This window comes from Temnothorax curvispinosus, unplaced genomic scaffold (assembly GCF_003070985.1).
Source record: "Temnothorax curvispinosus isolate PA1 unplaced genomic scaffold, ASM307098v1 QBEX01000525.1, whole genome shotgun sequence".
NCBI classification, from domain to species: Eukaryota; Metazoa; Arthropoda; class Insecta; order Hymenoptera; family Formicidae; genus Temnothorax; species Temnothorax curvispinosus.
This window is the reverse complement of record NW_020210305.1, coordinates 2273433-2298056: the sequence shown is the minus strand read 5'-3', so window position 1 is coordinate 2298056 and position 24624 is coordinate 2273433. Positions and strand designations below refer to the sequence as shown.

The 24624-nt window shown below is 37.4% G+C and overlaps 1 protein-coding gene and 1 long non-coding RNA gene across 3 annotated transcripts in view; one reads left to right on the top strand and one right to left on the bottom strand.

Moving 5' to 3' along the window:
• The window catches only part of LOC112454707, a 218199-nt gene that overhangs the window by 59717 nt on the left and 133858 nt on the right, over window positions 1–24624 (bottom strand). The window lies entirely within an intron of this gene.
• The window catches only part of LOC112454691 (cell adhesion molecule 2-like), an 82980-nt gene that overhangs the window by 39510 nt on the left and 18846 nt on the right, over window positions 1–24624 (top strand). For both annotated transcript variants that reach the window (XM_025016210.1, XM_025016219.1), the window contains exons 4-5: window positions 9152–9275; window positions 19397–19532. In XM_025016210.1, coding sequence (XP_024871978.1) covers window positions 9152–9275; window positions 19397–19532 — 260 coding nt within the window. The remainder of the gene's footprint in view (window positions 1–9151; window positions 9276–19396; window positions 19533–24624) is intronic.

The window sequence follows — 24624 nt, the reverse complement described above, 5'->3', positions numbered from 1 at the left end:
CCGTTAATTTATGGATAACGGCGACGGTATTCCACAAGCTCGACAGAATTTATGTATTAAAGCGTGACATGGATACTTGTTTTGCGCAAATTCCATAAAATATGGTATGCAGTGTCATTGCACGTACGTCGCATGAAGCACTTTACGTTAATCTGCGCCATGCGTATGCCGTACACGACCCCCCCCCTCTGTCTCCTCTCCCTCTCTCTGTAATATATCTCTATTTTTCGACAAAGACATGCGCGTAAAGGTTTGAAATAAAGATATCATCTCTCTATCTCTCTCTCTCTTTAGCTAAAAAGGATATAAAACATTTCGTCAAAATCGTTTGTACAATGGTCAAAAATTCTTGTAACATAACGCAGAACATAGCTTGTATTTTTGGATGCGATCATCGTTTCAATTAATATTTTTACCGTGAACAAAACACTCGTACGTTTGCCGGATCAGCCACGGCTTCCGCAAACATTATTCGCCGTCGAACAGGTATCGTATTTGCTAGGGGAAACAATATGCTCCCCACGTAACGTCGTAAACGAGACTGTGAAAGCGCGCGAAGCGCCTACAAATTGGAACATACGCTTTTTCCACGGTGTCTCGAGAAATCGTGGAGAAAGTGGAGCGGAGCGTTTCTCTCGGCGCCCTTCGATCGGCGAGACCCTCTCACGCTTTTACCCTCTCACCCTCTGTCTGCGGACGCTCTCCCGAGTATGTGGACCAACCGACGTCACATTGACTATCGCATAAACCGAAATACTTGAACCTCTCAATCTGCTCGTCATTTCGCTTCATTTCCTAAGATCCTGTCTCTCCCCCATCTCCCCCTCACGCGTTATTGCACTTGTTTCCGCAGTACTTCTAGTTCGATGTTTTAAACGAGTCCGGGGAAGAAGGGGCGGGAACAACGACGCCCGCATCGCGAGCATTAATTGGATCCTACTCGACTCAGACAGCTGTCAAGGAACTCGTAATTGAATTTCTGAAACATTAATCCGACTGGTACGCCGATCCAGCGGCAGCGAATGAAATCTTGAGACAGCAATAAGAGGGAAAGTGAGAGCGAGAAAGAGAGAGATGAAAACAGGTGGAAGTAATCGCACTCGGTTTTCCCCCCTCACCACCCCTTCTCACTTCCTTCACACTGGATCGTGTCATGTTCCGTCAAAATTTATAGTAATCGAAAGTATATCATGTGCTACTTAGCGAAGACGAATAACTGTTAATTATGAATCTAAGAGTAATTGATCCGTTGGCTGTATTAGTGAATAAAAGCTATACTTGAAAAAGAGTAGGTATACATGTAATATTTCGATCAAACTTTGTAGTTAATGATTTTTACAGGAGAGAAAATTTTGCATTTTAGAGAGTTATTGAAGTTACAATAAAGATTAGATAAATACCTATATTTTAGTTCTAGGTAAATTTTTGTTTTCTTACAAAGAAGATCTAATTTATATGACACTTTCGCTAAACGATTAAATTATTTCATATTTTGAAAAGGAATGGAGATTTCAAAATAATCTTTTATCTATAAATTTTTTGTTTGTTTTTTTCGCGAGCGCAACGTATTATTCATATTCATATACATATTCATCGGAAAATTGCTTTCGCGATATTTTGCCTCATTCGACGATTTTTCTAAAAAGAAGAAAGATAAATGTTGTAATAGGATATTTTTCTGCATAGAATGTTATGCTGCAATCTTATTTTATTTGATTTTTCTTTTATATTTACAAAAGCTGAACTTCAATCCTACACTTGATCGAGTATTAAAGAGATCACATACAGTACAATAGGAATGCGATAAGTTAGGAAGGAAAGGAGACGCGATAGGAAAGGATCCTACGAGCACACTATCTCTTTTGTTCTGCGATTTCCACCTTTTGACTCCTTATCCTCTTATCACCTTTTATGATACCTTAATCCACCACTTGAGTGTGGATAGCAGCAATGAGCTATTGTATGGTCTTTTAAAATTGTTCGAGTAATCCTTATTATACAGAAAAGTGGGATTTTATTTATAAATCACACCATACGTCGTAAGATTTATTATTTTTCTATGTAAAATTATTGATAAAAAAATTGCAAGAATATATTATTTTTAATTAAATCCTCATTTTACAATAAGAAACAAACGCACTTTAAATGATCAATATTTATAGTAATTTAATTAAATCGAGTTAATTAAATTTCCAATAATTGTATCATTTAATTCATATTCTAAAATATTCTCTTTCATCACAAGTATTTCCGCTGCAATGTAATTCACATTGATTTGATACGTTTAATTTAACTGAGAAGTTTCGTATCTTCACTGTGAAGATACACAAATATCTCGAGGAAACGCGACCATATGCTCTACTTCGAAAATTATTTTGTCAGAGGCAGAAACTTCCAGCAAGAGAGGAGATTCGTTGCGATATTGACGTTTCACTTCTCTAAACTGCAAAGATATAATGAAGCTCTCAGATTTCTGTACAGATTCGCAAACTTGTACCTAATGTTGCGTACTTAATTAGGACTTTTGAATCGCGATACACTGCGTGCAGATGACCCTCGTAGGAAGGACATGATGGCGTTTACGTAACTTGGTCTCCCAAAAGATATTTGCTGGAGCAATTTAATGTTTGCGACGATCGATACCACGATGTAATTTACTTAAAAGCAGTTATCTATTATCTATTATCTAAGGATTTTTGGGGAAGGTATTCAAGAAAGAATGTTCTTTTCAATTCGCGTGAGATGAGCATATTTTTGTTTATCTTGTTTATCGCTAAGAGGATAAGATATTTAAAATGCATAAAGTACATCGAGGTAAAAAAAGTGTTTAAGGATAACTTCTTTCCCAGAATTATTTATCGCGAGCCTTTTATCTTCAAATCATCAAAGATGCATACGTCACAGATGTATATATATCCAATAGTATAATTAATTGATTGATTGAGCAATCAGTACCAATAGTATTGTTTGAAAGTAATAGTCTTGTCGGAAAATAAAAGATAACTGAAAAATAACGTGCATTATATCAAACTATTAATTATTTTTTTTTCCATGTGATAACAATAGAGCTGTCACAATCGCGATGCAAATAAATGTTTTGAATAGAGTACGATTATCGACATATCTTCTGTGCTATACACGTAAATTACAAATTAGTTCTCTCTTGTTGGCACGAACTTCTCTGGTCAGTTTATTCGACGTTTATATCGCCATCTCTACAGCAGCAATTTCTCGCGCGTGCAGTTTACCTCTCTAGAAATGAAAATTATTCGCGACGCGTTTGCGACTAAATCGTCAACCCTTTCATTATCAGTTTTCTAGAAATTCTACAGATAATTAAATTAGTCAGGAAGCCTCGAACGACAGTGTCAGGAAACTGTGACATTTTTTAAGTTTTTCAAGAAGAATCCCTGTCCGATTATTTATGCAAGTTAATTGATTTTATGCGGATTTTCCTTAGATAATGAAATAATAAAAAAATAATTGTTGTACGGTTACAATTAAATTCTCACGCGTGCAAATCAAATCAGATGTAATTATTTCATGTAAACCCTGCTGCAGCCTGATAGCGCGGTGTACACGCATCTTAAAACGAGAAATAACGCGCGAGGTATTATGTTAATAAACCTCCATTATACTGATCGCATATCCATTAGCGATAATATGTAGAAAATCACACGGCCGAAATTATTGAGCATTATCACGTTTGTATACCGATCTATTATGTGGATTCGCATAAGTTACTGTGAAATTGACTGCCTCATTTTAATTAATATCTCCAACATGTTTATTTAATATGACAAAGCTTTGAAGCCAGTATACCGCTAATTTGACATAAGTTAAATTATTAGACATTTCGCGTATTCCAACGAGGAATGCAGGACTAATCAAAAAGAGCGTAAAATACTCTTTTGACAATGGAATTTTTTAATTTTCCCATTTTACCTTCCTGAGCCGTGTTGTATTAAATTCTGATAGTTTGCATAGGTAAATACGAGAACAAGATCGCATTTTAATATTTCGCACTTGTTTCATATAGATATAGATAACGCGCGGTTAAAATTTATAGGATTGAGTATAGGTATCCCAAACGAAGATTCATCGCTACGTGTTGGTTTCAACATTGCGCACTCCTTTCTCCGTATAATTTCACCACAGAGAATTTCCTATTACACGTTCCACAGTACTTCATTCTCATGCTGTCTAATCGTTGAATTTCGCCTCGATTGCCCCGCGAATCTCATTCATCATTGCGACATTTTCCTCGATCTTACTATAGTCCGAGGTCTGGTCTCAGCGTGATTTGATTTCGCGTTTATCAAATTGCAAATTGATTTCAAAGCTTGCTCCGCACGAACGCAATCGCTGCCGTACTAAATTTTATAACTTTTTTAAAGGACAGGATATTTATACGTACATCAACCGTATAAAGTATTAAAATAATGTTTTATGCACGTAAAAAACCATGATTCGTTGAATTTATAATAAAAAATTCATTGAATAAATTATAAAATTTAAATAACGGGCATAGACATATATTTCACTGAAATTAAAATCATACGTTACATGACATGGACATGACTACGCGAATTTCGCGATAAATAAGAAGGCAAGATAAAGATAACATTTTAATTTTATTAATTCTTCATCAAATAATCTGCATTATTCATTTCATCAGCCAATTTTGTATTAAAAGAAATACAATACGTCGCGACGTCGGTAATTTCGAAGAAAGAATTTATTTCTATATTGGCAGTCGCAAAAAACGTAGGAAAGAAATGAAATAAAAAGCAGCAATAAGAGACAGTAAATGATGGTTCAAAAATACGAGTAGACTACATTTACTGAAGAAGGGTATTGAAATCGACAAGCGCGCAAAGAATTGGAAGAATATACCACATGGGCAATGAAGAAGGAAAGGAAGATAAAAGCTGAAAACGGGAGGGGAAGAAAGGTATGCGAAAGCAGGGCGGAAGAGAGTGAGAGAGAGTGGAAGAGCAAAGAATTCCCGTAGGACACGACCCAGCAAATGAGCCGGAGAATGCAAATCAATCCCACGACGCGGCGCACGAAATTGTGCACCTACGCTCGAATGCGGCAATCCCTTTTCCAAGGGCTTTGCTGCACGTGCTGGTGAAGCGGCGTTACCGCCACCAACACACAGCCCACGAATGCCCCCCCAGGGTACGTCACTGCAACGGTGCAACGGTTGCAACGGCGCAATGAGACCGACATTGCAGCGGAGCGTGCATTATCGCGTCCGACGTGTCCGACGCGACCTGGAGAACCGCCTCCTCCTGCGCGATCCTCTTCGGGGAATAACGTTTCCCCGATGCTACCTGTAACACGACTTCGCTTGCTCGCGGATCCTCGGTGGCGAACCACGGCTCTCCGCTCTGCTCTGCCGTATTCTACCGCATTTCTGAAACGACGCAATACATGCCAGACGGCCGGTGGCAAATGTGGCAATCGCCAGACGGCCCTTTTACGCGGCACCTTAATACACATCGTATTTTCTCGCGTTAGTTTTTGTCGCTTTTTTGCGATAGCTGGCTATTGCTCGCTGCGCGCTGGAAAGTCGCAAAAAATGGAACAAGTATGCTGCGAGTGGCTGAAGCGGATATTTTTAACTAGGACTTAAAGAGCTTAAGAATGAAATTCGCAAAGACTGTCTTATTTCTGAATCCCGTCTTTTAAATCTCATAGTTCTGAACAAGATTTCGACGTTTAAATTTAGCTCTTCTTGCTTTATCCATTCTTATGCTGCTCTCATCAGATTTCGCGAAATTTGTCTTTGCGATTGTCACAGGAAGTGAAGCTGTATTATTTCAAGAGTGACTTGGGGAAAACTGTTTTAAGATGAGTTAAAATAACGCAGTACGAATTAAGTAGTTAAGAAATGTTTCTAGAAAATACAAGATATATATGTCAATTATACATTTCTACTTTTTATTTTTTGTCATTACTTCTGGTTTTATTCTTAGATACATTATTATTTTATTTATGTTAATTTTCATTTTGTCAAATTACTAACACATCTAATTCGTTTTTTTCTTTTTAAAGAGATAACAGCTTTTCTAAGATTGGTCTCATAGTGCCATTATTATTTCGTACGCGTCCTCCTTTAGCGAGATAAAATCTTTAATTACAGGCCGCTTTTAAACTTTTCTGACATCCGTGCCCATTTTTAGTTCTGATTGCAACCGATTGTACCAAAAAGAATTGAACAAATGTTTTAATATCCCGACATTTCAGGAAAGTTTAATTCTCTCACTAAAATCACGTGTCAATTAAGATCATATTAATAGAATATCTCGTAAACTTTCTAATGACATCCGTTTGACGAATATAGACGGATCGAATGCGAGTCTGGAGAGAGAGCATATGCGGTTACTTTTGCAAACGCGTCACTCGTAAGAACATGGCGATGACGGGGTCGAAGAAGCGATTCCCTTTGTCCTAACCGGCGAACTAACCTCAAAAGGTTTATCGGAGCATGACCGAGAAACTCCATTGAAATGTAATTTAACGAGATGGGACGGAGGGGAGGGGCTATCTAGAAGGGCGATTATAGCGAAAACGACAAATGCGCGGTCGTGGAGTGAGGTACCTCTTCCGACCGGATCAATCGTTCCGAACATAATATCAAAGATGGAATTTAATTGCGAATGAACATAGATATGAAGATGAATTTGTTACTCGAGTTCGCGACTAATTTGTTATTCGAGCAAAAAAGGAACACGGCTGTAGCTTTTTCTTTTCGCCGTAGTTAATTATAGATAACGACCTCATTTCGCCTCTTACTTTTGACTTAATAATCTCGGTGCATTTTCTTGAAGTAGAATATATCTAAAGATCCGCGTATAATATAATAGATATACATACATCCTTGCCAAGAATTATCGATCACTATAAACGTGCAAGAAACGTTACATAATATAAGAGAGCATTATCTATTACATACCATTGGCGATACACATGTTATTTAATAAAAATCGCGATGCAGGCAACTGATATTTTCGATTTGCCGTTCCGAAAACAACAAGGGTAATCCGCGATTAGCGAAATGACGGACTACCGCGACCGTGTGCTCCGAACACGGATATCGATCAATTATTTGCAATAGTACTCGCCCTACATTCGAGTTTCGTCACGCGAACAGTCCCTTCGATCCTTCCTGCCGAACGTAATCACGTTAAAACAACATACGAACGCCGAGCTACATTTCGCGAGTTCGGGAAAATCGCGTTTATGGTCGATGCCTTTAGGATCCGTCTGTTTCGGACGATCGTAAAAACCTCTGATGCGAGCGATTTTTCAAACGGCTCTCTCTCACTCTCTCTCTCTTTCTCTCCTCCTCTCTTTTTCCTCCCCTATCAATGCAGTGTTTTATGACATTTGTGATCCATCGTTATAATCACCTACCGATGAAAAAACTATATCCATGTTCTCTTGAGAGTTCAACGGATTCGTGGAAACATCGCGACGTTGCAAAAATTTGTGCGAAACGTGCGAAACGTTCAATCCTTTGCACTCTCGAGCAATGCGCTTTCCCATGTGTCAATCTGAATACACCGTACGGCATAAGACGCAACCATGTGATTAATGTTTCATCGTGTGGAATTAGTATGTTCCAAAATATTAATGCATTGCTCACCGCAAATGTAAATATGTAATATCTATGTAAATTGCTTCCGAGAAGCTATTAAAATTTAATAAACAAATATCGAACAGGCCACAGATGTCCCAAGCTCTAAACACTTCGGTGGGGATCCGTTAATCGTGCGGCGATAAGCAGCGCGTTTAGAGACGCGTGGTTCAGAGAAACAGTGCTTCGTTCGTGCTACTCTTAAAAGCGAGAGAGAGAGAACTCTTTCAATTAATAGCGCGATCCGACGATAGAAATAATCGAACGAGGACCAATTAAGGATGCGATCTAAAGCCGGCACGAATGGGGCGCGCGTTCATTTCACTTTTATTCCCAGCTCGTCAGTATTCGCTCGTTTCCACGACTCCGTCCCTATTGTGCCGAATGAACCGCAGAACCGATTAGCCCGTGGATACGTAAATTGCGTTCACGATAAAAGCGGCTTGTGAATAGGTGGACGGGAATGCCCTTCAGTAGTAAAGGGTAAGGCGCATTGGTTGGCCCGTGCAGATATACCCATACAATTAGCTCTCGGAGTCTCACCGCCAATCCGATGAAGATTCCGAATGATGGAACAAGTGCTGGCGCATGTATCGCAAACTGTTCCATGCGTGTTAGTAAAATCATTATTTAAAAAATTAAGATTTATTTAAAAGTAACTTTTGTGATAAAATTCTCGCAACTGTTCGCCAGACCGACTTGGTAAACAGTTCTTGAACCTGACTAATTATTTTTTCATGTGCACTCGATACTTCAACTTTTAAAAGCAAAAAATATGGACTATTTAGAGACTATTCTTGAAAATGCTTTTTTATATTCTCACATTCCTGAATCTCATATCGTGTGAAAAAACTTATTCGATATCTATATGGAATATTCTTCATGGAAAACTTTGGAATTAATGCGCCAAAAATAACAAAAATAAATTAATAAATATTTCTAAATTAAAATAAAAGATTGTACGGTCTTCTATAAATTATAATCTATAATCTATAATCTATAATCTACAATCTATAATCTATATTATTTTAATTATATATTAATCATAAATTGATGATCATTGGCGGAACATTAAATTTTCGAAACGAGACGGATAGCCAATATTCCGTTATATAATCTGCTCTAATACACGAATGTTCAATTTGGACACGTTATGAATAAAACAAATTTTCCGAATTAGAACTGTTAAACACGTTTCTTCTGTGAATTAATAACTAGGAAGAAAATGTGCTATATATTTTTTTAAATTTATATACTTATTTGATTAATTTATATCATAAATATATTTGTTATGTATCGATATGCAATACGTATAACATGTATCATATCTTTAGTAAAACAAAGCTCGGAATGTTGCATTTTGATTATATCGAGAATACCGTAACAATAAGGGATATTTGGGAATTGTCTGAGGACTTAGTGTCTCAGGTGTCTTTACTAGTAACTTGGCAAACAGCTGCGGAATGCATTTAGTAACATGTCTCGTTCAATCTCCTGTTTCAGATATGATCGGGAGAGAGACCGTCTCTATGGTATCACATGGTACAAGGACCACGAGGTATTCTACAAATACGTACTCCGAGATAAAAATCCCCACGTCTATGACGTCAGTGGTGTTAAAGTTGACGTGAGTAAGATGCCCTCTCATGTCCCATTGTAATTCAGCATTATTGTTTCCATTAAATCTTCAATACTTCATCGAGCATCCTTTTTTTGATAAAGAGCACTTCACTTATATAGAATAATTGTTAAACTTTACGTCTTCGTTACAAAATGGAAATTTTTTTTATATATATAGAAAGAGAATTGAGACAAATTGGCAGATGACAATTGTGAATGAAAGCAAACGAGTACGAGTCATAGATAAAGAATGTATGTAATCCCGGGAATGCGAAATATTTTAACAGCAACGGATTAGTTTAAACCTAGATTTACGTTCACGCCTGTTTCGATAAATCATTCAATAAAACTCGACGCAGGCAAATAAATCGAATTGAAGACCGCGGCGATGCGTCATGGACGATGAATTTTGAGACAAATCTCGAAATCTATCGCGAGCACCCGATAAATTTTTCGAAGACGACCTCCTACAGATATGTCTTAAACGTCGATATATCCGGGATGCCGGGTAACAGGTTGGAGAGCCTCCGGGTCAAACAAAGTGGAGCTTTCGACCTGATCTACGATACCAATTTCATGGAAAAATCTTCGAATCGTTCGAGCATACGTAGTGAGAGAGGGGAAACCGAAAGGTTTGCTCTAACGTTGCAGGTTATAGAAATCGGAACGGAGCGGGAAAACTATCGGTTCGCCCGCAAACGAAACCGCGAGCGATGAGCAAACTTCGTTTCGAAAATATTTGTCTCGTCGCTCGATAAACGGAAACGGTCTTTCCGTGAAGGAGTTTAACGCGCCAGCTTTACGAGCTGCTTTGTCGTCAGCAATAAAAACATTTGTTCGTCAAAGAAAAATATCGTTTGCTGTATAATCCGCAAACAATCGGAGATTAATTCAATGCTTGGACTCTGACGGCGTACATACAACACAAAATTATTGTACTCTGTTGCAAACTTTTTTTTATTAACTCTAACATTTATTAAGAATAAACTTTATGCCCACTTATAATATATATTTTTTAGAGAGAGAAAAAGTTTAGTTTAACTTTCTTCTGAAAGTAAAGTTATAATATAATCGAGACAATCTGTTATAATGTAATGACATCTCTTTTTATACAAGTTAAGAATGTATGTTTTCTTCTTGAGATAATAAATATTAAGAAAAAATTTTCTCTCTCGTAATTGAAATCATGCCGAGATAATTTGAACAAAAGTCTCATCGTATGTTTATCAATCCTTTGTCCCGTTTTATATAGAGTTGGCAAAAAATGGATCTGGGTATACTATCGGGACCCGTTGTGGTCTGTATATATACGTGTGCGAGGGAATGTGCATCATATATCATAGACCGCCATTGTGCTCAACAACGTACGCGGGAGCGCTCAAGTTTTACGGCTTTCCACAAAGATTTAGCGGCGCCAATCTACTCTTTATATTACGGAGTAGATGAGGCTGAATTCAGAGATCTTCACGGAAAGAGATTGCACGAGGGCGATGCATCCCGCGCTGTCGTGACGCGATGCGATGGATATAGGTTGCGCGATACGTTCATTGAAAAAGGTCCAACCGATTTTAATAGACACGCGATATCGGTGATCGGATGATGTGATTATATACGTGTCCATGAAACGGAGAAAATCGAGTTGTTGCAAAATTCATATCTATCGATTTTTTTTTCTTTTTACTAAACCATGTTTGGCGGGAGCTAAAATATCCGTCGTTCAAATTCAATCCGCTCAATCTTTATTGATAATATAAAACAGCAGTATGTTGAAGAAATTATCATACAATGCGATTTTGCTTGCAGCAATTTATATATAATTTACACACACAAAATCTAGATTATATATAACATATGGAAAAGGGTTTCTCATGATTCATAAACCTGAGAGATAACAAAGAAATTTTAGCAAGTAGAATACTTTATTCATAAATATGTATGAGTCGAATTCTTTGATACTCGCTCAATCTTATTCAATATAGGGAAAGCACACAATGTACAGAATTTTTTAAAAGGATCATTTATAAACAATTGTTTTTAAGCATGAAATATCTTGTCCCAGTATAATTCTCTTGATCTTATGATATTGCAATTTTTCTTTCCATCAAGTTCGTCCATGTTTAGTGTCAACACTTTATATAAAGCAAGATAAAAAATAAGATGGATAACTACATAAACTTGTTCTTTTTTCTCTGTCTCTCTCTCTCCGTTTTCTTGTCTTACATTTTAATATCTATAGACGAGATCCTTTTGTGTTGCGCGCAACGGGACAAGCTGTAAAACGCAATTACCTTTACGACTACATACTCGCTTTGATGTAGGACGCTTTGTGGTTGAGTACGTCGAGTGTATCTTTTTTAATATTCTAAATATTATAAAATTTTCCAAATTATGAAAATCAGAATTTTCTGCCTTTTGATTTTATGACGCGCGAGATATTATCGAATGGAGAGTCTAATGAACGATCCTTTATGTTAAAGAAATTTGCTATCAATTTTTAAATGAATTGCAATGAATAGAGCATGATAATCAGCACATTTTATTCTTAAAGCTATTTTGGTTTATGTTTTTTAATTTACAATCGTAAACGTGTATCGTTCCAATTTGGCTAGTGTCAAATTTCATAGTCTGGTGTAGAAAAACTTTCAATGAGCATCGCGATTATCCAACAGCAGTCTGGTAATTGAAAAATCGTTGGACGACATTTACACCGATAGGAGAAGTCCGACCGTACCCGTACACCACGTTCGTTCACGTGGCGTATTGAATCGTCGAAGGTAACCGAGTTTACGGGGAATTGCTCGTTCGACTGTGAAGGAATCGTATCGTCGCTCGGTACCGAGAAAGGACTAAAGTGAAACTTGCACCGTTCACGATACGGGGCGAGAAAGCGTGGACATCGTGAAAGGAGAAGCGTCGAATCGGGCTCGGGACACGCGAGCACGTGTGCATGTGTGAGATTCGTGTAAAATATTTCAATTTATTCTGGGTCGCGAGAGGTGCCGCGACGCGTGCTCAACGATACTCCATGTATATGTATGAACAAAGTCGCGCAATAATAAAGCGTCACACTCGAAGCTGTAATAAAAATAAACCTCGACTACCCATCGCCGTCGTAGATGGGCTTAGTTATGGAGAGTGGTGTTATACGCGATCGTGGTGTATTATACGGCGTAATAAAAAGGACCATCGTAATGGGAATACGGAAATGTGCAATGCAAAAAAAAAAACGAAAAATAACAAGAACTGTTCTAGAAATACGCATGTACTATTTTCTTTTATGTTCCATAGCAGGAAAACTACTAATGACAAAAAAAGTATTATATAACGAAGAGTTACGAAATGTAACGAGATATAATGGAACTCGGTTGACCGTCACGAACGTCGCGTATCTCGCGGATATAGAAATGTAATATAAGATTTAAATAATTGCCAAAATGTTCAAAAAATGTTCAATCTGGCAAGCCAGTTTTCATCTAAGAATATTTTAACCAATTCTCCGTTTGTGCACATCGAAGAATAGTAATGAATAAAGAGTATTTCACGATTAGTTTCGACTAATAAATTTTTAATTTGAGGATTAATTTAAAAAATATCATTAAAAATGAAAAATTTGTGTCAAATGATGACTTCTCTTGTAAGGTTTTTATTCAGGATCGACTTGAAATTTATCACGAGATGCAGGGATGAACAAAAATAAGCAGTTCCGACATATTTGGTACAGTGCGATATAGCTTTGTGTAGCACGGGTCCAGGTCAATTTCATTGAGAAATCGGTTGTTACGCTTGATACGATCGTAAGTCATCATGTTTTTAAAGTACAGGTACGACGTCCCCGCGATGCTGCGAAGGATCGTCTCGATTCTCGAGACGGTGCGTCCGCTTCCGATTCACGTTTTCGATGGCACGAAAGTTCCGCCCTCCTTGGTGCTCGTTAATATCGTCCGACGTGTAACGAGCATTACGTGAGGCGAATCGGTTCATCCCCTTTGCCCGTCCGGCCGACGATCTTTCGAACCTTCTGTATTGGATAGCGGACTATTAATCTGGCTCGGTCCAATAGTTCCCCGATATCAGCGAAGAAAATTCTTCGCGGACAAAAGCGATCGTGTCTACCCGCCGCTGCCGTCGCGCCTGATTCCTGGCGTGTATTAAAGTGTGAGGAACCACGCAAATTTAACAGGATACGACGTCGTTAATCGCAGAGCGAACAAAAGAAGTTATAAAATACCCAATCGTGTTATTCTTTAGTATTATCTTTTCCCACGGTTCTCGTCTATAATTTTTAAAAATCTGTTTGTAATTTTTCTCATACGTTTAATGAATTTCTTTTCGATTCTTATTGCATTATGAAATATATTTTTCAAAGCTGAATAATGATCAATTCGTCCTCGGCTAACTATGTTATGAATTAATATTCGCTCTTTAATATTTGGCTGAAATTAATTTCTACGATTTAGTGCGCATCTCTTTGGTCGACTTTCGAATTATCGTAACTGTTGCAAGAAATGAAGCAGGTCGTAATGCATCGTGTATTCTAGTGTAAATCCTTTAAATACGATTAATGAAGTAGCATTCACGTCAGATATCCTCGATAAATCCCAATAAAAAGATATTGCTTATAAAATGGCATTATTGTATGTTGGGTGGACATCGTAGTGTATCTCGATTGTGTTTTATAGACGAAAATACCCATCTGTCTTTCTTCGAAGTTTACGAGGAGAGATTTGTAGAAGAAAAACGAGATAACATATGATAAATTGGTTATCGGGTATCAATTGTTATCATTTTTTTGTCATCCTTTATAAAAGCTTTATCTTTCAATCAATTCATATCAATAAATTTTTAAAAAAATTAATAAAACTTAAAAGCTTCGTACATATTTTCTCTGACATTACTGTAGATGCTGCATTTTCTTTTTCTTTCAAACTATTGCCAGTTCGCAAAATTCACGCGATTCAACCGAGAACTTGAGTTAACATCCTTTTTCTCATTTTGCAATCATCATTTCATGCATACCCTATCCTAATATTCCCATAACGAATGCGGATAATAAAGTAGCATTAACGAATCTCGCAGCCTCGGGCAGTTCCAGAAGGATTTTTCTAGATTTTCAGACGCGTGAAAGGGCAACTAATGTAAAAATTGTTTTCACCTCACCCGTTCGCGTAATCGCGTTTACCTCCATCGGGCATGGATGCATCCGGCTTGAATGGCGCTCGCTAATTTGCCGTAAAACCGAGAGAGATTCCGAGGTGCTTGGAAAAATGATGAAAAAGATGAGCTACGTAGGAACGTAGTTGAGAAACGAAGACATATGGATATAAAGTAAGCAAAAAGGAGAATTGAGAGAGAGAGAAGGGAAAAGGAAGAGGAAGTAACACGCGGCTTTGAAATTACCTGCCAACTCGAGTCTGAAATTTCATCGAGAACGAATCAACAGCTGGATCTCTCGCGATGTGCTAGAAGCGCGTACCTATTTTCTAGATAAACTTTCTATCTTTCTTAATCCTTCCTCTCTCTCTCCCTCTCCCCCTCCTTCTCTCTCTCTCTCTCTCTCTCTCTTTCTATCTATCTATCTATCTATCTATCTATCTATATATCTATATATATATCTCTCTCTCTCCATCTATCTGCCTATCTATCTATTTCTCCATCTATCTATCTGACTCCCCTTCGTTCAAGTTCTTGCGCGAAACTTCCGTAGCGATGCCAACAAACAATCTCGGATGCTTTGAGGAAGTTATCGCGCGTTTCTCTCCTCGCTGTCGACTGCTTTTTCGATTCGGTCCGGTAAACCGCTAGTTTATGGACTCTCTTCTAACCAAGCTCGCGAACGCTTCGACTTCCTCGTATAATAGAAAACTGCTATTATCGAGATTTTTTTGCAAAAGAAATTATAACCTGCAAGTCGTTAATCAGTTGCATCAATCATCTCAGTTAAGTAATATAAACCGAATTAATGGTTATTCTTTCACAATAATTTTTCTTACAGTATAGTACAGACAAAGAAATATAAATAAGAATCACAAAATTCTATATATTAAACTCTTCTACATCACAATTTTTCTTACAATAATACAACATATAGATAGAAAATGGATTGGGAGTATAAACGAAAATTGAGAGTCGATATATAATCGATTTGAATTGACTGGATTTCCGTACGATATTCTCGAGACCCATACGTGTCCACCTTGACCCTTTAGCTTATCATTTCACAACAGAAGTAAAACGTTTGAGGAACGAATTGCCACCGGTGGGAAATATTGTCGGCGGTAATACGATTCTTACAGTCTCTACCGCGCCCGCCGTCATTTCCCCTCTTGTTTTCGCGAAACTTTTCTCGAGGGACGTAAATTGATTTGTCGGCGTAAGAACTCTATGTCCGACAGCGCCTTTACTACGAGATAAACGTCAACGTTGCTGCGCAGGAACCACGTCGTTTATACTTCGTGACTTCCTCCACGTGATCGCGGCCGGGCGCGCCTTCCTTCCTCGCATTTCCGTTCCTTCTGGAACTCGCGTTTGTACTTCCCCATTGCTCGGAAAAATCTCTGGACGTGTTACTGCCGGGAAATAAAATTTCCCCGGACGTACGAGGGGGCGTATTACTCGACCTTTTTCCCTTATGTTCGGTCGTCCGACTTTTCGATCCTATACTTCGACTCTCTTGAATTTCCTCGTAAAGATCGCGAAGTAGATACGCTTGTAACCAGACTTCTCTTCGTCATTCTCGTTAGTAAGAATACGTAATGCAAACAAAATTTAACATTGCGACGAATATTGTTATAGGAACGTCTCTATTTTTTTATTAAACATTTAACTAGCAAAAAAAGATATAATTCAACATTCATATGTTGCACTAAAGCCAGTAATTGAGAGAGCGTATAAGCGTTCAAAAGTACGTATTTTCCTGCTAATATGTTGCATTTATTATAATCTCGACGGGGATTTATTATAAAAGTTTACCGCGTGCACATTAAAAAATAAATTATTTCTATTTTCAATTATTAAACTAGCTTCAAAAGACCGCACAATTTGATGCGATATTAATACGTAATTGATGAAACATAAAACGTTATTAAATAAGACTCGTGATGTAATTTCTTAGACAAGTTTTCATTTATACTCCTTGTATCACATTCTCAAATTTATAGCGTTTTTAACACTTTCACTATCCTTGAAGGTGTTTGGTAGGTCTTCGAAAGAGACATTGCTTACTTACTCCCTCACGGTTGCGCGAAGTTTTATCGCACCCATGAAAGGTATTTCCTGAAAAGTTTTCGGATACCGCGGATTTCTCCCGCATCAGGGTACCACAGCACGATGCCTTTCTATCGGTAACGGCGTTTATCTTTCTCACCGTTTCTCTACAACGTACATTCTTCTTTCATTCGATCCAATATAATTCTACGATCGCTCGCGTTAGGTATTTCAAGATAAACCTCTTGATAATTTATCGACAAATAGACGTTGCTGCAACAATGAATCAGCGCACCTATATCCCATTTTCCCGCGCGTAACTATTTTTCGAAATTATACTAATTATGGAAAAGGTAACAAATTTTTTATACTAAAATGACGAGAGAAACATCTTATGGTACATGCAATTTTATTCTAGTTAAATTTGTTATAGCTGTTTTCGAGATTTGAAACATTTTTCCGATAACTGTCAGTGTTTCAGAATGAAATGCGGTCAAAAAGTCGAAAAATAGAACATTATATGTATATAGATTACAAACGATAAAAAAATCATTATGACAATTTTAGATCTTTCCGACAAATAACGTAGACCATATCTTAACAGGAAAACTTGATTTTTAATCAATAAACGAGACTATTCTCGTCGAGCTTAATCGGGTTATTTTTTGACTACTTGTTATTAAAAGCATCATTATGCGAGAACTGTTACAATCTGCAATTATTGAATAAATCTATCCCGGGAAAATCTGATTCGTTATTCTGAACGTCAGTTTGAAAGCTTTTAGTTCTGGGAAATTGTCATAGTGAACATATCTGTAGTGTATTTTCCATAAACTCGAATAGCAAAGAAGTGTTCCAATTTTCCGCTTCGTGAACATCCAAAGACTCGTTTCTCCGCCGCATAATTCTTAAACTCGTTGCACCGACCTACTATGGACCAGCCACGGTGAGATACGCGATATATATATATGTATATATGCCGTTATAAATGGAATAAGCACGTATATTTGCTCGCTCGTTTAAGTGCGCATATATATTTCTTTATATACGATCCAAGTGCTAGTCGGATCGTTCCATATAAAATTGAATTTCCATATTTGCCTTTTAGATAGATGGACAAAATTGCTTTTTTAGATTTGCGACAGCTCAATTTCTTGTGCTGTAATTGAATTGAATTATTGTATCATAATTACATAATAGATCGATTGTATTGACCTAAAACTAAGAGAAAAAGAATATTTGAAATTTATTTAAAAGAAAAAGCAGAATTTTCTTGATATTTACACATCGATATTGTTCCAATATCGAATTCACTAGCTTCATTTTAGCTAGTTTTAACTTTTTATTACCTTTCTTCTTTTTTTATTTAAAGAATTCTGCATTTGAAAAAGTCGACGAGAAAAAAACAACTCTATTTACGCAATGTTATTTTTACTCGCGTAAGAGCTTGACACAATGCCAGAATCTTTAATGCAACAATTGATATAATTACATCTTGTCAGCACGTTACAAGGAGAATTTTGTGCAATATATTATTACACTGAAAAAAAAAGTTCTGCATTTTAGTAAATATTAGTTTGCATACAACTAAAATGAAGAAAAATTTCCTTTTTATTAGTATATATTTTTTTTCATTAAATACACAATATACTAATAAAAAGGAAAATTTTCTTTATTTTAGTAAATGGAATCACAGTTGTATGCAAACTAATATTTACTAAAATACAGAACATTTTTTCTCAGTGTAGTAATTTTGTGTTAACACTTTTAATTATATCAAAAATTTCTTGAATGGATTTGTTCCTGGATGGGATTTCTTAAACAATTCCTAAAAGTCCCGAACCAGTTAATTTGCCCGCTAATTTTTTTCTCCACTGACGCATAAGTTTGAGCAGAGTATAATAGACGAGCCGTTTTAATACAATAAAAAAAAACGAACGAGCGTAGGAGTCTTTTAAAGTCGCAGATCGCAAGCCCGCGGCAAAAAGAAAGCAACTCCGTAATCATGCGCGATCTGCGGCCGCCATTTGTAACGACGTAACTGCTCCGGCACGATTCACTGTTCTAAAAACTAAATGACTCGTAAAGTCGATGTCCCGCCGTTCCGCCTTACCGTAATGACACGAATTATTATACGCTGGCTAAACGCCGTCAAATAGCTTGGAAGAATCGCGAAGTCCGTCAAGTCCATCTTTCACCACTTTGTCCTCGATAGACAATATCTTAAATATATATCTTCCCTTCGAGTTTAACACAATCTATCTTCATTTTGCGATATATTTTCAAACTTTAATAATTCTATTCTAGTAGCAATAAAAGATCCGGCCTTAAAAATAAATTGCATGCATTGTCAAACGTAATATGCATCTTTTGTCATTTCGCCCGTTAGATATATTTGAAACTTTTCGTCTTTTAATGTAATTTATCTTCATTTAAATTTTAATGCAATTTATTTTCATTTATTAAAATTTCAAATATTTATACTTACGGCCCTTTAACAAATTGACAACGAGAAATTGAGTTTCTAAATAAACTTTCGCTTGGTACTAAATAAACATTTCTCGTCACTTAAATATAACTCATATAATACACACATTAGTTTTTGTTTAATTTATTTTTAATGCATAATTTATCTTTATTCGTATTATTTTTAAATTTGTGTTTTTATCTTTTTATAACAGTTTACAATTAAAAATTCGGCACGCTGTTAAAAATTAATTTTTTTACGCTGTTAACTGCGATAAGCGAAAAGAAAAAACACGTTTAATAGAACGCATCAAATCATATTAAAAGGAATTAATCGACGAATACTCGAATGCGGTATTAAAGATTGATCATTTTCATTTAAGTATAGTATCCATTAACTTTTGAACGTATTATTCTACACGTACGATTCCTCGTAAGAGATTGCATTTTCTGCTTCAGAAATCTCACTCGGACGATCAGAAAGTGACACTGCAGGACGCAAACCTCCATGCCAGCGGCGTGTACAAATGCGAAGTTAACGGAGAGGGGCCGAGCTTTAACACAGTCAGCGCCGAGGCGAGAATGGAGGTCATAGGTGAGTGGGCCGGTGTCGCGTTTAATTAATAATGCTTTGAACGCGACCGCGTCTATCCTTTGGTAACTTGACTAAAGACTACGACGTGGTCGAGTTCGGCAGCAGCATGCCAAAAGCGAGAGAGAAAGAGATAACCATCGGTCTCCTACCCTTATGGGAGGAAACGAGAAGTCGATACTTGCAGCTATCTTTCGTGATATTCCATCATCCTTGACGAGCCCGCCGAGGACTCACTCTAACTGTGAATTCGCTACCGCTTTACACGTTCATCTGGCTACAATGAACCGATTAGTTCGCGAAATTAGCAGCAACTCACCACCGGAGTGCTGACGATATCAGATTACAGCGTCGTATAAGTTTGCAAGTGCTACTGAGATTCGGTATTACTCGCAAGACAATCTAGTAGTCGGAGAACGTGGTAATTACCGAATGTGTCAAGTTCGTCTTATTAGAAACGCTGTTTCTGAATAGGATTAAACGAATGACAAACACAAGGATCATCGGTAACTTTGATAGAGAAATTAACAGTAATCGAGAGTAATCAAAAACAATTTAAAAACTCGAATATCGTACATAACTTGAATTTTTAAAATTCTAATTAATATTAAGAGAATAAGACATTTAAAAGAGAATATATAAATTGAATATAATACAAATCAGTTATATCTTCTCTCTCTACAAATTGCCGTACAATATTTTCATATTTATCTCTAGAAAATTAATACTTACTACAAACGTCACGTTAATGTTATAAAGTAATCTGAAAAAATCACCTCTTTAATGAATGTAGCGGGGAACATTGAATTTAAAAATTGAATTTATCTTATCCAATTAATTCTTCTCTTTAACTAGACACGTTATATTCGTGTATTTCAGATTTTCCGTTTACCTCGTAACAGATAAAAAACAACCATATAATCGCTTCATTGATTAGATGGACAAACAGATAATCGTTTGCTCCACTGACCAGTTCAAGCGGGTAAACGAATAACAGTTTGATTGATTAATCGTTCAGCTCTTTATTTGATTGCGCCATCGAACGTACGCGTACATACGCGCCCGTGCGGAGTTACAAATTCATCAATAATCTGCACATGAAAACGTCATCTACCCTCTTTTTTTGTTTGTCTGTTATTCTTTTGTTATTTGATCTCTGTGCATCCTGCGATTTCTGAACGCGCTTTTATCAGCTACACGCTACACAATACAGCAGCGAGGTACAGCATCGATATGTGTAATACTGCAAATATAACAGATTTATCCCGTGACAAAGCAAGAGTATAAAATAGTAAACGGGAAACAAGATCGCGCGATATCTTGATATAGTCACGTTAATTTTCTTTCCTAAGATTGGATTTCCGATAGATAATCGCGACACGTGATTCCCACGCGACATTTAGGACATTGACCGATCAATCCGTGGTGGATAGACAATCCATACGGCCGTGCGCGTAGATGCGTATACCGTTCTTACGAGGATCAAAGGAAGCGTATCTAATTATCTCAAGCACACGCTAGATGCGGTATCCGTTACAATAGGATTATCATATGGTCAAAGTGGGCGATACCATAGTACATAGTGGCTCCGAGTTGGATATTAACTCACCTCAGGGTAGGCGGCTCGACAAGGGAAGGTTAGACACGATTACGAGGGACCGTCCCGCTATTGGCACACGTAATCGTCTTATAATTATTTCGCCACAACACACAGTCTGCTATTTCGCAAATGAATATAATTCGTGAACGACAGAGTGTGGACTGCGGCGAACGGATTTTGGAATTATTGCAGAAAGAGAAAATACCCGTCGAGATGTGAAACTACAAATGCGTAAATTAAGCGCATTTATTCTTCAGTTAATTCCTCAAACGGCTATCCGCTCGTGCGGAAGTTACATTGCATACGAAACAAAAATAATTTCGCGTATGTCGTTAACAATTCAATAAAGGAGATATATTTAAAAACGGACGTGTAACTCGCCGAATGAAATGTAATTAATAGAATTTAATAATTTTATATTTCGTTTTGTTGGCGCCGAAAAATATAAAGCGCGCAATAAGAGCCTATGAGTCACGAAAACAATTTTGATCGAAAAAAATAATTACTTTTTATGCGATTTAAATAACAGTTTTACCGGTGTGCTCGTAAAAATTTTTCGTACAATCGCGTTACAAGAATATATATGCATTCATAATATTTAATCGCGAGATACATATCATCCGGCATATCAACGAATGACGTAAAAATTGATGATTGGTTTGTTAATGCGAGAGAGTTAATTGTGCGGGGGTCAGTATCAAGACATCGCGCTCTCCGACATCGCCGAGACGTGCCAACTTTGCAGAATTCGGAATGAAAGACCACGCCGTTATTTCTCATCTTGTCTCCGTCGATTCCCTTGATCAGGGAAAGAGAAAAAGGAGGGCAACGAACGCACGCTTTCCTCCGCGTTTCCGCGAAGAGCACGATATTTGCTCGGGCGGCGCGCGAAGCGCGGGCGTTAAAGTTTAAGTGTGCATAAAGCCGTCGAAACGCGATAAATATTACGGCGTCGTAAGTCTTAAGCCGTAACTGGGCTCTCGCGCCGCGCCGCCCGCGCCGAGGCCGTCGCGGGCTACGCCAAAGAAGACGGAAAAAGAGAAAGAGATATCCCGAGATGCTCGCGCGCCAGCGCGAGCGGGACGGTCGTCGAGGATGGAAGAAGGATGGTAGGATAGATGGGGGAATTTTAAGATCGTTGTAGGAGTCTCGAGGAGGCTGTCGTCGTGCCAAGTTTCGCCGGCCTGTCGGCTTTTCGTCTCCCACTGCATCTTTGCGACGAAATTTTCCTCCCTCACGCTGCTGGCCCGCGGAAAGATCGATAACCCTCGTCGTTCGCCTTGCGGCCTTTCACTCACGACTGCAACGAATCTCGCCCCGTGAACCGTCACGAAAAATTCAGTGTAATCGGGACACGAGATACAGAAATAAAATATCCGATTTTCTATCAAACATAGATATTTTCTATCAAACATAGATATAAGATGAAATCACAGTTAGAGGACTCAGGAATTCCGTATCGGAGATGATTTAGCTTTTTTTCGCTGTCCGATATAGCTGTCCTTTTTCTTGTTTGCATAAAAATAGATATCTGATTGCGTTTTCATGGCTGATTACGCCTTGCTTTCTCCTAGCGGTCGAGCTCTCTTGTATACTTTTTTCTTTTTTCCATCTCATCTCTTCTCGCTAACGTGCGAGTTTGATCGCATTTCCGGCGTCGAGCGAATGCGTTTCAACGGGAGTAAGCGAGCGTGAATTATTCGAATTTATTTCGTCGCTGTGCCGGCAAGACGATAACTTTATTGCCAAACGTTAAACACGCTGAGAGTTAATTGCAGGGGAACTTACTGTGCTTTCGATCAATATGTATCTGTATCCAGTATCTGTCATATTAATATTAATAAATTCCACCTTTACAAGAAAAGCTCTTTTTCGACAGCATCCAAAATTTTAATTATGTACATATTTTTGCTTTTTACGGTAATATTACTTGTTGGTCTATTTTATTCATTGTAAACTCGGTAGATTTTTAAAAAATTTGAAAGGATTTTTATATATTCTTTTAAAAAATGTTTTTTCGCTAATATTTTATCCGAACCGATCAAACATACGAGAAACGACAACGTTCATACTTTTGCACTGAAATAATTTTCTGTATAATACAATTCAATTTATTTGAAATGAGTCAACTGAAAATAGAAACAAATAAATGCCGTTTGTGGTTTAGAAACGAATTAACGAAGCTTCCGGCGGAAACGTCAGATTATAGAAGGGGAAGATTATTAGTCGAAAGGTGGTTTTGTAAAACCTGGACTGGCTTCTTAAATATTCCGAACAGAATGTCGCGATAGAAGCTTATCTGGAAGATACACTTTTATCGGGATGGTATCTTTTATCGGGAGGAGAGTGATTTTGATAAAAACCGATCTTTTAGATTAACCCACATTGCATATGGATTTAGTTATAATGGAGGAAATGATCACCGAAATCAAATTTAAATTCAGCCAAGAAATTACATTCGTGTTCCTTACGCATATAATAATGGCCGCGTTCAGCAGACACAACTGTTGAGTTCGTCTTATCAACATTCTACGTTGATTGGTTAGTTCTAAAAGTAAGAGCCAATCACGTTCGACTGCTACTGAGCGGCTTGGTCTGCTGAACGCGCCCAATGATATAAAAAATGGATCATTCTTCAAACTAATATTATAAAGTTTAATATGCGTTATATTAAAACCAAAAACGAAATCTACTTAAAAGCATAATCAATATATATTCATAGATTTATACATATATAATTAATTTATTTTAATAAAATTTATATAGAAAAATTAATTTTTAACGGAATTTTTAACTTAGAAATTTTATAAAAATTATTTGTGCAATGATATAAAAATCTTGCTGTTTTATATATTTTCCGAACGTTTTTGCATGCAGTCTAAAAAAAAGAAGAATTCGAAAGTACATACCGTGCAAAACTTTTTTAATTCTAAATTTGTTACTAAAAACGCGCAGCCGTGTAAAAACCATGTAATTATTTTTATTTAAAATAAAGTTAAAAATTTAAATCAAATTTATACGTGAGTTTTAGAAATAAAGCTAACAGGGAGCATCTATTTCCTATTTAGGCGAATTCTCTGTCTATCAGAGCATCAGAAAATATACGCGTCAAACAACCGCGCGTTCGGCCTCGGCCGTCGTCGTAAATTTCGCGAGTGTTTCCCAAGCGAACGCACCTAATCCCCGATGCATTCTTATGGAGCTCACTTTCCCGGCTTCGACTATTAATCGTGTCTACGCGACGGCGTATTGTATGGCCGCTTCATTATGGAGAACATTAACGCGAGCGGCACGTATACGCCAAAATTTAAAATGCACGAGATCTAAAGCTCGGTTAATAAACGCGTTTAGTGGCAGTAAAACTTCTTGCTAATGGTGCGCCCGACTTTATACGCCTTGCCGCGCAAAGTTCCCAAAGAGCGACGCTGTTTTTTATGCCTCCGAAACAATGTGGGATTTAGTATTAGATGTCTTGGGCGAATAAGGTTGAGATAA